This window comes from Myotis davidii, unplaced genomic scaffold (genome assembly GCF_000327345.1).
Source record: "Myotis davidii unplaced genomic scaffold, ASM32734v1 scaffold132, whole genome shotgun sequence".
NCBI classification, from domain to species: Eukaryota; Metazoa; Chordata; class Mammalia; order Chiroptera; family Vespertilionidae; genus Myotis; species Myotis davidii.
The window spans coordinates 2,997,521-3,015,290 of record NW_006285258.1 but is presented as its reverse complement, the minus strand read 5'-3'; the positions used below and the strand labels follow the sequence as shown (position 1 = coordinate 3,015,290).

The window sequence follows — 17,770 nt, the reverse complement described above, 5'->3', positions numbered from 1 at the left end:
CACCAATCAAGAAGGATATATGCACCCCTATGTTCATAGCAGCACAATTTACAATAGCTAAGACTTGGGAACAGCTTAAATGCCCATCAGCAGATGATTGGATTAAAAAACTGTGATACAGCTACACAATGCAATACTATGCTGCTATAAAAAAGAAGGAACTCTCACCATTTGCAACAGCATGGATGGACCTGAAGAGCATTATGCTAAGCAAAATAAGCCAGTTGGAGAAAGACAAATATCACATGATCTCACTCATTTATGGAATATAATGAACAACATAAACAGATGAAAAAATATAGAGCCAGAGAAAAAATATTGTAAAATATAATAGAAGTAATTCTATAAATAGAAGTAATTTGCATATTTTTAATATTTCCTACAACTTTTGTGATATCATACTCTGTTGGTACAGTTTGGGTAATATTATTATGCTTAAAGTCTTTTTTTTTTCTTGAAAAAAAAGAAAATGGAAGTTTCTGAAAGGGAGAAAAAGAAATATCTTGTGTCTTTGGAGATAAGAATTCTTAGCATCATTTTGTCCTTCATACACCTTACTGCTTCTAAAATATTGGAACTAAGATAAACAGCAGGGCTATGTCAGATTTTGAAACTGTGGCCATAGGGACATGTGTTCCAGAATTTCCCAAAGTGGGTCCTGTTCTACAGGACATTATGCATGTTAGTTGGGGGAAGAAAAACAGGGCTCTGTGCCAAGAGAGTCTGAGTAATAATACCAAGTTTTATCGCTCTAAGACACTATATATTGTAAGGAAGACCATTACCGATGCCAAGATTAGACCATATGGAATCTAATAAAGCAAAAGCAGCAAAGGGAGAATAAAGGAGAAACAAATCTTCATGCAGAGAGGGACTATAGGAAAATGTGCTTGCATCAACCTTGGTACTAGCTAAAGGGAGAGACAAAAAAGAATTTCTCCTAAAAATTTCAACAACAAACGATATTCACTGGATTTGAAATCCAAATTCAAAAAATACTGCAATAGAGAAAGAGATCCCAGGCAGGCCGTATCCCCATTAAGATACCAACGGCAAACGCCTTATAAATTGTCTCTGGGGGAAAATGGCTTCAGGAATAATGCCATCAAGATGGCAACATAGATCATTCTCAATATCAGTTCCCCCCACAAGAAGACCAATGGCAACTATCCACAGAGAAGACACCACTGTGAAAATCCCAGAGCAGGGGGATGAGGCTGAAGCACCACCCAGGACCACAGAGACAGAGAAGGGCCACATCCAAAGGGAGAAGAGGGGCTTCACTCTGACTGCATCGGCCCTCACCCAGGTGGCACAGCACTGTACCAAGAGGGTCCCTCAGGGCCTATTGTTTCTCCAGTGGAGAAAAGAGAGGCCCAGGTGGACACCTAGCTCTCCCAGCACTACAGGATGCTTCCTGGGCGGCCTAATCCAATCTTGCCCAGTGGGAATCACTGGGGAAATCTGCAGAGGCTCAGAGATGGAAAAGGGGGTGGGACTTACAGCAACCAACACTCAGATCTCACTCTTGGTGCATCCCATTCTTACTTGCAGCAGTGGGATCCTGGCTAGGGACTCTGCTCATCTACAACTGAAACACTTGAGAAACTTCATTGTAGACAGGTGGTCTGTCTTACAACTGGGTTTAACCATGTCTTTGGAGACAAATGGGTTTAACCATGTCTTATTGTTTTCCTTGCTGTTCTCTTTTTAAATGTGAACATTGGCGAGAGACTTCAAAAGAATAATTGCTTAACATCTGACTCTGGCCAGTTTTATCAGATCTTAAAAGCAGAGCAGAAAATCACCTAAAAGTAGGGGTTACAAGTCATGGAACATAAATTTTGACTTCAAAGATTTAATGAACACAACTTTGGCAGTAAACCTACCTATCCAAGCTTGGTGTATGCGTACACCCAAATCATTAACAACTTGTCTGTGTCCACAGAGGTCTATGTGAGGATTAGGACATCGTTTCATAATTTTGTAATTTTTCTAAAGTGTCAAAACTTTGCAGTATGAAAACTGGATCTCTCAGAAATACTGCTTAGCAAACAGCCTTGCTTTTTAATCACCCACCTAGGAAGGCGTAGTTCACACTCCCACACCTGTCTTTGTTGGACAAAGGTGGAATTGTAAGCAGGTAAATATCCCTATCCCAATGCCTTCTCAAGGTAGAGATAAAATCAAGACTTTGCTTTACTTCAACTGCCTACAGATTATCAAAAATAATCAACAGAAACTTCTTTTAGTTCTGAGAATGTTATCCTTAAAAGAGAAAATTAGGAATGTGTATAGGTGTGACTCACTTTAAGAAATCTCAACTTCTCAGAAAAATAAAAAGATGTAGACATCTATTTTCATTGCAAAAAGAATTTGCTAATCTCCGTTGGCCCATTTAAGATAACATAAAATGCCAAGATTTAATTCCTACTCAATTTTTCTAAAATAAAATGATTGAAAATATCAGCTTCATGCATATCATTGAAACCAGTGATTAAACCCAAGAGGAAGGAAGAATAATTGAAGAAATCTCTGAGAGTTATGACTACCAGTACATTTTCAAGGACAATCTTGTTCTTTTGTTGTTGTTTAAAATAATAATGTAGTTTTTAATTCATAAGTACATTTAAATACTATACGTCTTACTTTTCACAATTGACACTCAGGATCAAACTTTACTAATATCCAAGATATGGAGTTAAGCAGTAGCCTTTAAAATGAAGATGAGTAGATATAAAAATAGAATCCCAATTTATAAATTTGCTAATTTTTCTTTGTTATGACCAACATACTCTATACAGCAATTTTTTAGCCAATGAACTGCTGTCAAAGCATCCTTGATGTCAGGGAATCCATTACTTCTCCCTGATTTAAAATATTTACATTCAGGGTGTTGGGTGAGTGACCATTTCCCAAAAGATACCTCAACATTTCTTGTTACTGTTTCTCAGACTTCTGAATTAAAACTTTATATCGAGCTTACCTGTCATCATACAAAAACTTAAAGAAATGAGTACTCATTGGTGCTATGTAAATCAGAGAAAAATAAACAAAAATCCCAGCTAAATATATATATTCTTCTTGGGTTTAAAGTTCAAGTCAACTATCAATTACATAATTACCACAGTGTCACTATTTATTAGTAAAAAGCCATGAAGCTAGTAAATTATAATCCAGGGGATCTTATAAAGGGGAAAAAAAAGTCCTTTTTTTTTTTTTTTTTTTTACCTGGGCTGAGAAGCCACAGAAGAAACCAAACCAGAAATGCACAAGTGTGAATGCAAAATTCTTATAGAAGAAGTAGCATAAGAATTTGCACATTCGGAAATAGGACCACCTTCCGTGAACAAGGAGAAGCCTTTGGAGGTATCGAAACTGTGCAAAGGAGTAGTCGCTGGCTAGGACTGCCTGCAGTCCCTCCTGGCCACTGATTCCAATGCCAATGTGAGCGCCTGCAAAGGAAAAGAGAACACTGCCATTATCCACACAAAGATACCGTCTCTTCGGGGAACTTGTCGTTGCTCTTTTATGGTATTATTATTTACAGGAACCTTACAGCGATGCATTCATCATTTTCACATACATTATCTCATGTGCCACTCATGATGGATATTTATCCTAGTTTTACAAAAGAGGAGACTGGCACAGAAAAGTTCAATAACTTGCACAAGGTTTTACAGTGTGTAAGTGGCAAAGCTGGGACTCAACCCAAGCGCTGGGACTGTGGGACCAGTTTTCATTCCTCTGTACCAATGTCCTTTTCTGGCTTAAAAATACACAAATGGCTTAATTACAGACAAGGAGGTGGGTTTTTTTTTTATGAGTGCTAATAATGGTGGACTCACTGGACCCAGAGTAGTCATTTTAGAACCACTGGGAAAAATGAAGTTGTACTGGAATCTCCATCACATATTGCCCAATGCTGAACCTGAGGACTTCAGGTATGCAGCATGCCCCACTGAGCAAATGTTCTCTTACTTTTGATCATGCTGACATCATTGGCTCCATCGCCTATGGCCAATGTGACAGCATTTCTGTGTTTCTTCACCAGCTCTACTACTTGGGCTTTCTGGAGTGGCGTGACTCGGCAGCACACCACAGTCTTACACATGCAGGCAAGTTCTAGGAGATCATTCTTGACATCACTTTCTAGGGCATGAGCCTACGATTTAAAAAAAAATACAGAGTAGAACAAGAAGCAATAAATCAAAGCCATCACTTGGGAAGCAGATTTCTTTTTCAACTGATTCATTTTCTAAACAGTTAAATTTATGTTAAGTAACAACAGCCAATAAAGAAATAAGTGTTAAAGGCCAAGAAATTTAAGAATTAAAAGACACAGTACCCCTGCATGTCCTCTTTGACACATTATCATGTTGAACAGGAGAGAGACACAATTAAATGCCAGAGAAGTTCCAGAATCTCCAAAAATAAGGAAAAGCCAAAGACAGAACCTAGTCACCATCTCACCAAACTTAGAATGAATTACAAAATGCTGATTTCTGCCCTGGCCTGCTATGCTCAATAGGCAGGGGGTTGGCCCATGGACCAAAGGGTCATGGGTTTAATTCCTGGTCAAGGGCATGTACCTGGGTTGCAGGTTGGATCCCTGGCCCAGGGTGTGGGCAGAAGGCAGCCAATCAATGTTTCACATCGAAGTTTCTCTCTCCCCCCTTCTACTCTCTCTAAAAAAAATATTCTCAGGTGAAGATTAAAAAAATAATAATTACAAAATGGTGCTTTGTTCTCATGATGGAATTTTTGTTTCCTTTGCATTGCTGTTTAGGATATTCAGTGTTTGTTGTGGTGGCTGTTAATGCATGGATTAATGAAAAGTAGATAATCTGGAGATCAGACTGAAGGACATAGTGATGAAATCAAGAGAGGCCTGCACAAAAGGGTGGTGTGCAAAAAACAGGTGGTGTCTCAGATAGAGTTCCTCAACCATTTCCACCCTCGCTCTTCTCCAAATACATAACAGCCTTTAGATATGCCAAGAAATAACTGAAAAAGAGAGTTTAATCCTTTGCAATTAACTGTGTAATTTTTTCTAGAAAACATCTTGCTGTATACATCTTGCTGTAATAAACACAATAAGAGGAAACAGTAATCCACCTAAACTTTAAGTCATCATATCTTTGAATGAATCTTTAACAAGATATTCACAGCCCCTCACAACTGGCCCCTATATTCTTTTTGAGTTCTGTCTTCTACCACTAGCTTTATGTTTACTCTTTACTGGCATCATGCCAAGTTGCTTATTTCCATAATTTTACAGGTTCTTCCTTATATTTTCACTGCTGTCTCCTCTACCTGGAAATATCACTTCCTCCAGGGAGTCTTCCCTGATTTTCCTACAAAGAACTAAATGTGTCTGTCTCTATGCTCTCAAAACACTGTTTGTTCCTCTTTATAGTATTTGCCATATTACTATGGGATTAGTTGTTCCACCAGATGGCAATCCTTAAAGCAAGGTCCACGTTCTATTTACATCCTTATCTTTGGGCTTTAGGACTGTGACTTAGGCATGCTTAGTAAATGTGACTGGAATGACTAGAAAGAAGGGAAAATGGCTATAAAAATAGGTACTGAAATAGATAATTCTCATGTCAAGGTCTATAACTCCTACGGGAAATTGTGAGTTAGCACTCTCAAATATAAATGCCCTTTCTGAAAAAGAAAGTATGTAACTGGCTGTCTTGCCCAGAATGGTCCCCCTTTCTCTCTCTTTTTTTCTTTATTATCAACAAATGAAAACCTAGACTCCCCAACTCTAAGAAAGATCCAGTTACATCCTGGAAAAGCATCAAGATTTCAGCAAACTGGAATTATAATGTGTTTGTTTTTGTAAGCTTTGACCATACTATCCGATACAGGGTCTGTTATGAAAAATGACATTTCATGGTTTCACAAGCTTCAGGCATTGAAGCTGAAGGGGTTCTTGAAGAGGATCTATCTTAGCTTTTTCCGCTTATTTAGGGACAGAAAGAGAATAGTATATGTTATCACCTGAGTACTCTAACCCACCACACAGTGGCTTCTTTGAGCCTGAGGGAAAGTCAAAATGCAGCTCATTAGGGACCCTTTCCATATTGTGGTCCATTCAGCTTGGAGGCTACCAACTCCAAGATGACAGGTTTATAATTTTCAGTTGCTATTCATTTGTGCAAAGGAGAAGTCCGTGTCATCTGGACAAACTTTCAACTGAGCTTGGCCTGCAGCTGAGCTCTGTAACTTTCCATGGTGTAGAAGGCAACACATCATTATGTCTGGAATCCAGCTGGATAATGCTGAGCCCTCAGAGCTAACAGACAGCTGATCACAGCGGGGAAATACAGATCCAACTTTTTTTGTCCTCTAAGAAAGTGTCTACAAGAAGATACACTTATTTTCCAAAGTTCGAAAGAGATAAGGGGTCATCAAAGCATCAAAGCGGAAGAAAAATGTGAGATTAGTTCATTTTGCATAGAAATGGTAACTTCGCTGGAGTGCAATCACAGCTTTTGTTTTTTAAATTAGAAACTCAGAAGAGCGTTTTGATATTTGTTCAAGATTTGGAACCTGAACTACATTAAAAGTACAATGCAAGTTTATTCTATTACGACAAGAACCAGATTTCCTAATCAAAGTAAATTGTTTGGCATTGCTATAAAGTGCTGCTATTTAGAAAAGCCACCAGAGGTATCTTAATGGCAATAATTTGGAGTGGTAATTATATGAAGGTCGGGTTGTACTCTGCAAATCACAAGCATTAGCAAGAGCAATAATTGCAATATATTCATCCAGTTGCATTACTTTAATTAAATAACAGCGAACGGTTACATTCTCCCTCAGAAAGCACTTAAACAATACTGCTAAATGCTCTACAGTCACTTAGATAAGATTGATATTCTGTGAATTTGGTATTTCTTTGGATCCTCCCTTCACTGTGGTAATTCAAGCAATAATGCATAAAATGTATATTAAAATTTCCTTTTACCTCACAAACAGGAAATCAAGTGTGTGCTTGTTTCCATTAGTGTCATTTGTTTGGAAAACACAAAAGAAATTATGACAACACAAAAGAGAAGATTATTGAGGTGAAGAAAAAGAAAGAACAAAAGCCTTAAGTGAACTCACCAAACTGTGGCCATTTATGATTAAGGCGTAATCTCCGGTTACGGTTTCTTCTACAATTGAGTCCAGCTCCAGCTGCTGCTTTTTTTCAAAAACTATATGGCCATTGGAAGAACTTCTGTTTTGTCCAAACAAATTTTCCTTTGCTTTCCTTAAAGGCAAGGGGGAGTAGCGGGGAGAACAAATTATAACAAAGTATGCAGAGCATACCTTTTAACTCTAGCAAGAGATTGGCCTAGAGGGAAATTCATTTTGCTGCTATTCAGACAGACTGTGACACAAGATTCAGTTACAGCAAGCTTGATAATTCTTTGTAATAGGGATAACATAGCACATTTCCAAATTCCAGGAAGTAGGAAGGAAAACATAATGAAATAAAAAAGAATCATCTTGAACATTCTAAATTACTTAAAAGCTAAATCACCATCTTGATCTGGCCTTGAACTAGGGGCTCATGATAAATTTGGTATATAAGGTTGTCTGCATTTCAAGGACTTAAGAACCACTGATCTGGCATGAGATATTGTTAAATAACGAAAGGGAAAGACTAAAGAAAATTCATGATATCTTTTAGGGATTACAGGGTATCTATGTAGTAAATAAAGTAATCAATTTGTAGAACAATGTAATGCAATCCATCTTAAAACAGCAGGCTTCTAAGGACAATATATTTGACAATAATACAAATGACAGCATTCACTGAATTGGCATAGTCATTGTATTATAATGGATTATTATAAGTGAAAATTGTACTCATCAGCTCAAACAATAGACTAAATCTTCTGAGAAAGACACTATAGACACCAAAGGGTAGAGGGCCATTCCAAATGGGAACTCTCTTCAATGCCCTAGCCCTGATCAGCAGTAGAATAATCCTGTCCACATCTCATCCATCTCTGCTGTTTAAGAGGAAGACGGTACAGAGACTCAATAGCCTTAGAAGTGGCCTTTTCCTTTTCTCTTGAAAATGGAAAGATGATGCTTTTAGACAAAGGGAAATTTCTTCTCTGAAGACCCTTGAATGACAGGTTTTGAAATAACACAGGGCAAGCTGACATGACTACTGAACTTTTCACCACAACAGGGAGCTACTCAGCAGACCCTCCCTGAAGATGAGTGTCAAAACCAGCCACCAACACTTCAAGGCCACAGCTGGCATATACAAAATGAGTGCCCATGAGAAAATGGGGAGTGAGAGACTGGCCAGAAAATGGATGTTTTGGCTTAGAGCAAAATGAAGTGGTTCCCCAAAGGTTCATCCTACACAGAAGAAGTTTAATAAAATGGTTTTCAGCGGTGACTCCCCTGAAAGAAGAATATGTTCACTGTACAAAACCAATCACTGTAGTCTGCAACTTTCTATTTGAAAATGTAACACTAATTATTCACATACTAAGTTAAAAAACAACAACAAAAAAAAAAACAACAAAAAAAACCCTTATCTTCTGGCTCAACATCTCCTTCTGCTGTCCAGGACCCAAATCACAGCCTGTATTTAGGAACCCACGCAACCCAGAGGTTACATGGCCCTATGTCCAAGGATGATATCATGCATTTAGCAATCAGTTTGCAGAATCAAAATAAAAGGTTTATAATGTCAGAGTGCTATGTGTGAAATTTAAGGAGTTAAGGTGAGGAGGGGAGGGAGAGCAGTCATGAAAAGTTATGGTTTTAAGTGGGAGGAACAGACTTTTGCCTCAGATAACCGGGTCAGGGAATCCTCCTCACAGTCATGGAAATTTATAGTCCCGTGTAATGAAGAAAGCAAAAGAGACGAGTTCCTCAGAAGTGATCATTTTCCTGACAATGTTGCAGAGCTCATAAATTGGGTCCGAAGAAAGCACCAAAGGGCAAACATCTCCTGAGGTTTCCTTTTTCGTAAAGTTCTCACTCGCTGTATAAATGACTCAATCTCTGTGTTCCCTCAGGAGAATGAAAACATTCCAAAGAAGGGTGAAGTTCATAAAAGTATTGGCTGAAATTTTATTTACTTAGTATTTTTCCCCCTAAATTGTCTTCCTAACGTCTCACAAGAACCTTTCCCAGGCAGACAAAGGACAGTTTTCCTAGCTCTGTTTCCATTCCCTCTGCACTCCCTCCGGACAGGACAGCCCTCCTCACCAGAGCGGGCTTGTGCATTTCAGACTTTTGCCCATGTTCTATAGCTGCCATTTCTTTTTCTTCCTGGAACATCTCTTCAAATACCAGCTGGTTCTTGCAAAAACAATTTATTAGAAGAGCAAAGGCTACACATAACTCCCTTCAAAGAATATGCGCTATATTTTCTGCAGGCATAACACACAATGCTTAACCACAGAATACAAATAACACATGCTAAAACAAAAGAATGCCTTTTTCCAAGCTTCGTAATGAAGGGCAGTCTATTACAATGTTGGCATGCAGAAATGCATTAATGATTGAAGCAACCGCAGCATTCACAGCCCCATGCCACTACAAACACAGCAAAGCCCAGTGAGGCCCATGTCGGCTGGTATGCAACCTATAAAGAAAAGAGATGGTAGGGAAAAGAGTCCCTCTGTCAGCCCTCTTAAGACACCCTATATTCAAACATTAAAAGGAACTGTTAGGAAATTGATTGATATCATGATTTCATGCTTAAAAGAAGACAATCTTGACCTTGATATAAGAGCATTGGGCTTGGAACCTGAAGACCTGGGTTTGTTACTTTACATAGTCAGTGGGAGTGCCGGGAAGTCTCCCCCATTGGCCAAGATGATAGAGGGGAAGGTTGTTACACTGAATGCGCCAAAAACTAGACATATGAGTGGATAGGGCCCCGAGACTACCAAAATCTAGCAAGGTAATTGGATAGAAAAAATCCCTCCCCTCCCTATACCTATAAGATCCTTGGTCTTCAGCAGAAAAAGAGATTGGGTCTTTGAGAGAAGAGTCCGCCCCTCTCCCAGGCCCTATGGCGCCTGAAATAAATAGCTTTCCTTTTGCACCAGCACCTGCCTCGGGAATTTGGCTTTTGTTACACCAAGCAACCAAACTTCCATTTTTTTGTTTTGTTACAGGTTCAGGCCTGAGGTTTGCCTATGACATCTAGCCACTTGATTAGTCAATTACAATCTCAGGCTACAACCCAGGTCTTCAAATTCCTAGCTCTTGATTTGCCATGCCAAATAAGTTTACTATAGAGTCTGCCACAGGCTGCAGGCTGTTTCTACGTTGGGCCAAGACACAGTGACGGAGGAGCAATTCACGGACTACCCTGCCAACAGGAAGGGAGAAAGTACACGAAATTTTTATTTCAAGCCTTAGTTCCATCCCTTACTATCTGTGTGACCAGAAGACATTAAAGCCCTGAACCAGTTTAGAAACTGGTTTCTTTATTAGAAACTGGGGGGATGGTACCAGCTAATCAGACTAGATGATAACAGCTATGAAAACTTGGGCAGCTATACAAGTATGTACTAGAAGATCTCCAAAATTACTTATTTCTCTGAAGTTTTACCATTTATGATAGAAATTTAACTGACCAAATACAGTTAGTTTGGGTGACTAGCATTTGGGAATTAGGAGCAAGATGCATTTTGTTTGGCCTGCATAGTGTTTTTAAAAAATCTGTATGAGTTTATGGACAAGATGATGTTCGCCTCTCCAAAGGCCCCCACCCCTCCCTAATGTCTTATAGCCCAGATCATGCAGGTCATGTTACCTTTCTGGCCCTGGAGTTATTTGCATTTATGAATCCTGCTCGCTCAAACAAATAACTTTCCACCAAATAGCTGTATTTTTTTTATTAAGAAGGAAAGTATATCACTGGTATACTTCTCAGAAGCAGTAGAGTTACTTCATGGTTTAATTAGTTACAAGACATGAATTGTTCTAACAATAAAGCATGTGATACATGCAACAAAAATGAAAACATGGAATGAGTTTGCCTGTCAGCCCAAGCAAAATTACATTCTAGTCTATTTTCTTTAGCGCAGAAGACATATATATTGGTGCAATATAATCAGTGCAGTAATCTTCTGAGAAACCATAGCAGAATTTAATTGTAGATTTCTGGGCATGCCCTCACTACTAAAGCAGCTATGACAGTAAAGTTAACAAAGGACTCAAAGTGTCTAAAATGATTTCATGACACTAAATTTGAAACAAGCCATATGCATGATATGCATGAAAATTACATATCCATGTTTATAAAATAATCTAAATACATTTGACAGGTTTAAATATAAGCATTTAGGTCATTTCTTCTGAATAGCTACTACCACTTAGATCCTGTTCCTTTGATATGCTTTTTTTGTTTGGTTTTTACATGAACTCCCACTGAACTCAAAAAGCATAAAACAAGAAAAGTTAATGGTGTAAATTTATGATTTCAATATTTTATCCCCAAAACTATGGGCTTTGATATAAGTAAGCAAGATTGGAATTATAGAGAGCATCTTTAGCAATAATTTTTCTTAGATGTTCTTCCCCCCAATCATAATATTAAGAAAATGAATATTATAAATGGATGTAGAATTTTCTACTATGCATTACCTCTCTATCTTAGACTCTAAAAATGGGTGAGCACCAACTTTGGGCTGAAATAAATATTATTTGCCAGTCAGTTAAACAACATGACCTCAAGGATCCTGAAATAATTAGTCTAGATAGAAATTATTTCCTTTTTCCCTCTAAAAATTTTTTCATTAAAAAATGGAGATAATTTTTTTCCTAATTGTAAAAGTATTGTATGAATACTATTTTAACTTCAGATGATACAAAGAGCCATAAAGAAGAAAGCAAACATGATCCATCTGATCCATCACCGAAAACTATCAACTTTGTATATGTCCTCTAGAGCTTAATAGGTAGGTAAGTGGACAGATATGGATATAGATATATAGTGTTTATACATATACAGGGGTGGGTAAAAGTAGGCTTACAGTTATTCATATGGAAAATAATACAATACTTAGTGAATAATAATCTATACTAATAAAAGGGTAATATTCTAATTAGACCAGACATCCTTCTGGACAAAGCCATGGTGGCAGGGGCCTAGGCAGAGGCAGTTAGGGGCAATCAGGCCGGCAGGAGAGGGCAGTTAGGGGGCAATCAGGCTGGCAGGGGAGGGCAGTTAGGGTGTGATCAGGTCAGCAGGGAGCAGTTAGAGGGTGATCAGGCCAGCAGAGGAGCAGTTAGGGGGCAATCAGGCCAGTAGGCAGAGGTGGTTAGGGGTGATCAGGCAGGCAGGCAGACAGGCGAGCAGTTAGGAGCCAGTGGTCCTGGATTGTGAGAGGGATGTCTAAGGGCCCTGGATTGGAGAGTATGCAGGCCAGGCTGCGGGACATCCCCTTCCCTCCCACCCCCATGCACGAATTTCATACAGCGGGCCTCTAGTACAAGAATAAACTTTCATGTACTCCCTACTGTAAACCTACTTTTGCCCACCCCTGTACACATAAACATACATGCTTTTTATTTTAAAAAAGGATTATACTTTGCATGATGTTTCATGATCTCATCTTTTATTTAACTATATCATGGATATCTTCCAATGTCAACAAATAAATAACCATTTTTAATGACCACATAGAATTCCATTGTAGGTATATAGCAAGACAATTAACAAAATCCCTGTGGCTGGGTATTTGAGCAATTTCCTTTTTTTTTTTTTAGATTTCAGTAAACAATTTCTAATATCCCATTATCATAACTGATGCAGCAATGAATATTTCTATATATGTACTCATATATTTGTCCATTTATTTTCTTAAAGGCAATTCCTAGAAATAGAAATCCTTGGGTAAAAAATGTGCATATGTGAGCCCTGGTGCAGTTTTTCAGTGGTTAGAGCATCCGCCATGGACCAAAGGTCTCGGGTTCAATTCCCAGTCAAGGGCACATACCATGGTTGTAGGGTTGATCCCTGGCCCCAGTTGGGGCCCGTATGAGAGGCAGTCATTCACTGTGTCTCTCTTACATCAATGCTTCTCTCTCCACCTCCTCCCTCCCTTCCACTCTCTCTAAAGATCAATGGGAAATATGTCCTTAGGTGAGGATTAAAAATAATAATAATAATAATAATAAAATGTGCATATGTTTGATTTTGAAATATATTACAAGTTTTCCCTCTAGAAAGTTTCTACCAATTTATACTCCCAACAACAATATGTAAGAATTCATATTTCTCCACAATCTCTCCACATAACTTATGTCATCTACTTAGTCAACCACATGTAGCTGAATAAAATTTCGAGATAGTAACCTTGATTCCCCACCCGTTCTGCAAGCACCACCACTACCATCGGTGACCTCTTTGTTTCCTCAGAAACATACCTTGCCTTGGGGAGATTTGACAGAACCAAATATAGAGAAAACAAAAAAGTCAAGATTTTGCTTTTTGCTAAAGGAGTTTATCGCCTCCAAACCAGAATTACATGAAATATTAGAGTCTTCTCTAAGAAGAAGAAAAAAAGATCAAAACTGTAAAAAATAAAATGGAAATAAATACATATCTATTAACAATTGAATCCAAAAATCAAAATAAATGAACAAAAACAGACTCATAAAGATAGAGAAAATTTTGATGGCTGCCAGATGGGAGAAGGCTTGTGGAGATAGGTAGAAAAGGTGAAGGGATTAAGAAGTACAAATTGGTTGTTTCAGAATAGTCATGGGGATGTAAAGAACAGCATAGGGAATATAGTCAATAATATTCTAATAATTATGTATAGTGTCAGGTGGGTGTGAGATTTACTGGGATGATCACTTAGTAAGTCACACAATGTCTAATCACTAGGGGTACATCTGAAACAAATATAATAATGTATGTGAACTGTAATTGAAAAATTTTAAAAATGATTTAAATTTTTTTTTAAAAAAGATCTTGCTTTTTGAGTACCAAAATAGGCTCTTGATACTTACTTACAGTAGCATTGTCATTCTGAATTCCATCAATCTGGAATTTTACGAATTGGGCTTTTAAGAGGGAAGAAAAAAGTTTCTTTAAGTCTCATGAGATTAATCCTTAAAGCAACCTAGGCATAAACTGTTGGTGATTAGAAAGAAATGACCTCTTTTTTCCATCTCCCATCCAACCTATAGGAAAAGGAATTTAAAGAGGAGCTTAGATGCTGATGAGTCACTAAAAGATACCTGGGTGCTGACCCACATCCTGCACTACTAGTGGTTGGAGCCATGTGGGTAATGGAACCCTCAGATAAGTTTTTGGGAATCTGAGGACGGAATAGTTGTCACTGAAATTCAGTGACGTGGGGGATAGTAAAGGGATTTCAGGAACAGAGGCAGCCATGTGAGAGCACAAATCTTCTGGGACACAGGTCAGGAAGCCACTCGCAGGAGCGTGTGGAAGTCAGCCAAGAGAGACAGCCAGCAACCTCAAGAGACCAGAGACCAAACAGGGTCACAGAAATAAAGAAATGCCAAATACCAGCAGGGTCTCTAAGGTCAATGGCAGGTAAGGCAACTGTGCATCCTACACTTGAACTAAAGTTACCCAAAAGTGCCCAGTTTAATTGTATTGTCATCAAGAAGAAAAGAGATTCAAGTTCAGTTTTAGAAAATTTAATAAGTTTCTTTTCTTACACATCTGAATGTATTCTGGACTAAGAAGTCAGATAGCTAGAAATGACAGCATCCTTCTACTCCTCTTCACATGGAATTAAATTCTAAGTCCTCTTCATTCTACCTCCAAAGTACTTTCCCCATGTTACAACCTCACTGCCTTAATTCAACCCTCATCGTCTCTAAGCTTGAGTATTCCAACAGCCTCTTGATGCATCATTCATTTTCCCAGCAAACATAATCTATCCTGTCACTAGAATGTTATTTCTAAAATGCAAAATCAGGTTTGTCACCCTCTGTTTAGAGACCATTCACAGTTATCCAGTACTTTCAGGTATTGTATACAATACCTTTAGGATAAAGTCTAATCACTTTTGCTTATCAATCAAGCTATCATCAATCCATCTCTGAAAAGATGTTTCCACCCTTAGGTATGAAACATTCTAGCTACAACTTGGAATATTGCTCCTGAAAAATAACATGACTTCTTTCATGTTTCTATGCCTTTATGTGTGCTAGTTCAGCAACTCACAGTATCATTATCCAGTGTAACCAAGGGAGGGAGAGGGTCCATAAAAGTTGTGATAAAGATCAGCGTTTTCAGTATCTTAGAAAGGTTCATAAAAAAAATATAGATTTCTCTATGATAAGAATGCATAGAATCTCTAATTTTTTTAAGTTTTGCGTTATATTTGGCTACCATGACATCAACCTGGTCTAGAAAACTGCTATATCATGCTGGTTAGAAGTTATGACTGGAGATTGCCTATGTCTTTGCCAAATAAAAGTTGGGAGATCTAATTAATTGTTACTGACATAATTTTATTATTATTTATATAATTTTAATGATAGACTCCAGAAAGTCTATTGGGAAAATAATAATAAAAAGCAGTGCTTGTCACTGGAAAGATTGGGAACAATGGCTGAAGGAAAGAGGGAAGGAGGAATGAAGGAAGTGGAGAGAGTGGGGAGGGCAAGAAGGATGTTAGTTAGTGGCCGTAAAGTTTTAAATTCTTGACTCACTTAATCCTCAAAATAAAATAATCTATTAGGGTACATATTTGTATATTTTCCTATTTTTCAAATGAAGAAACAAAGCAAAGAGAGATTGAACAGCGTATCAAAGTCACTCAGCCCATAGGGGAGCATGGAGCGGAGATGTTAACTCGAACAGGAAGTTCCAGTGAACAGGAAGTTTGTGCTCTTCCTCTTACTAGTACATCTGCAGTCTTTCCCTGAAATTTATTCTCACCTAATTGCTCATCTAGTGTCTGAACACAAGTGAAGCAATAAAGTGCCTCAGCAACTACATTTTTTATATTAATTTTTTAAAGGAGTAAGAATACATCTAAGGTGTTTTTAGGGAGAAACATAGCAAGTAATTTGGTGCATAGGACCTGGGGCCACACTGCCTAGCTTCAAATCCTTGCTGAACCACTGACTAGTTGCAGAATCTTGGGCATATTGCCCTGTGTCTCAGCCTCCTGATCTGTAAACAGGGATAATGATAATGTCTCCATTGGGTTGCTTTGAGAATAAAATGAGGTAATACGTGAATACTACTAACAATAGTGTCCCAGGCATAGTCTCAAAGCATTTAGCGGTAGGCTCATTGGAATCTGGATATGCTCACATCTATTTTCCTTCAGCAAGAGATAAAATCCCCCCAAATAAAAGAATTTTAATTATTAATTATCAAGCAAATCACCAATATTTCTTCAATAGACTCTATGGGATCTATCATTAAAGTTATAAAAATAATAATAATAAAATTAAATCAATAATAATTAGATTTCCCAATTTTTATTTGGCAAAGACATAGCTTCCAACAAGCATGACATAGCAGTTTCCTATGGTGGGAAAAGACAGTGTAGAAGAAGTTGAGATATTTTATTTACAAATATTAGTTAGTGATGCTAACAGTTGAGACTTCGTTTCTTTCTAAGGTTCAGGAACAAAAGTTTAATGAAGGAGACACCTTATGGAAACCCATAGTGCACCACTGTCCCGTGGAGGGAAAGTTAGGCCGCCCTCTAGAGTACAACAAGCAGCAAGCAGTTTGCTCCAAGCCAACAATCTATTTAGTCAGACCCAAAATGGGTTGAACTTAGAGAAGCTACTATAAGCATCAACAAACAAAAATTGTTATAGGACAGCATTTTTGAAGTGCTAGGAAAATAATTATGCAGACTTATAAAATGTTCTTCAAATAAATTTACAAAAAATAAATTGACAAATAAAAAATATTATTTCTCAAAATTTAATGTTTGTCCACTCTTACCTTCAATTTCACCACTTATACATTTTCTGGTACTATGTAGTGGTTACACAGGTGCACAGTATGCTATTTCAATAGCAGCTATATCAAAATGTCTACTTTCTTGAAAGACTATCCAACTTTACACACCATCTCCAAGTTTATCTAACCATAAGATTCATCTAGGTGCTTATTAAAATACAAAGTCCAATGCCCATCTAAATTCTTAATAATCTTAATTTTAAAGCTAGAGAATTGGTATTTTAACAAGTGCTCGCAGTAACACTGATCACTCGTTATCATGTAGAGTTGACAGGTTAATTGCCAATGCATACTTTTAAAGGCTAACAATGTAAATGATTGAAAGTCATTTTCTAAAAATACTTGGGAACCCTGTCCAGTTTGGCTCAATGGATAGAGCATTGGCCTGGAGGGTTGTGGGTTCAATTCCTGTCAAGGGCACACTTGATCCCCAGTCCCAGTCAGGGAACTTTCAGGAGGCAACCAATCAATATGTCTTTCTCACATTGATGTTTCTCTATATGTCTCCCCCCCACTCCCTGATTCTCTTTCACTCTCTCTAAAAATCAATGGAAAAAATCCTTGGATGAGGATTAACAAAAAAGTTAAATTAAATTAAAAATACTTGGGAAATGTTGGAGGCTTGAAGATATTAACTCACCACTAATATCAAACTTATCTTCGTTTGTGACCAAAATGAATAGAATTTTAGGAAACATGAAGAAAGAACTCTATATTAAATGAAGACCATAGGTAACTATAGTGTCTTTCCACTTTTTCAACCACCTGATCTTCCCTTTTCCCTCTCTCTCTTTTCCACTCTTT

The 17,770-nt window shown here is 37.9% G+C and overlaps 1 protein-coding gene across 5 annotated transcripts in view; it reads right to left on the bottom strand.

Moving 5' to 3' along the window:
- The window catches only part of ATP8B4 (ATPase, class I, type 8B, member 4), a 220,759-nt gene that overhangs the window by 31,354 nt on the left and 171,635 nt on the right, over positions 1-17,770 (bottom strand). For all 5 annotated transcript variants that reach the window (XM_015558941.1, XM_015558943.1, XM_006756016.2 and 2 more), the window contains 3 exons: positions 7,123-7,270; positions 3,982-4,165; positions 3,232-3,455 (listed from right to left, as the gene is read on the bottom strand). In XM_015558941.1, coding sequence (XP_015414427.1) covers positions 3,232-3,455; positions 3,982-4,165; positions 7,123-7,270 — 556 coding nt within the window. The remainder of the gene's footprint in view (positions 1-3,231; positions 3,456-3,981; positions 4,166-7,122; positions 7,271-17,770) is intronic.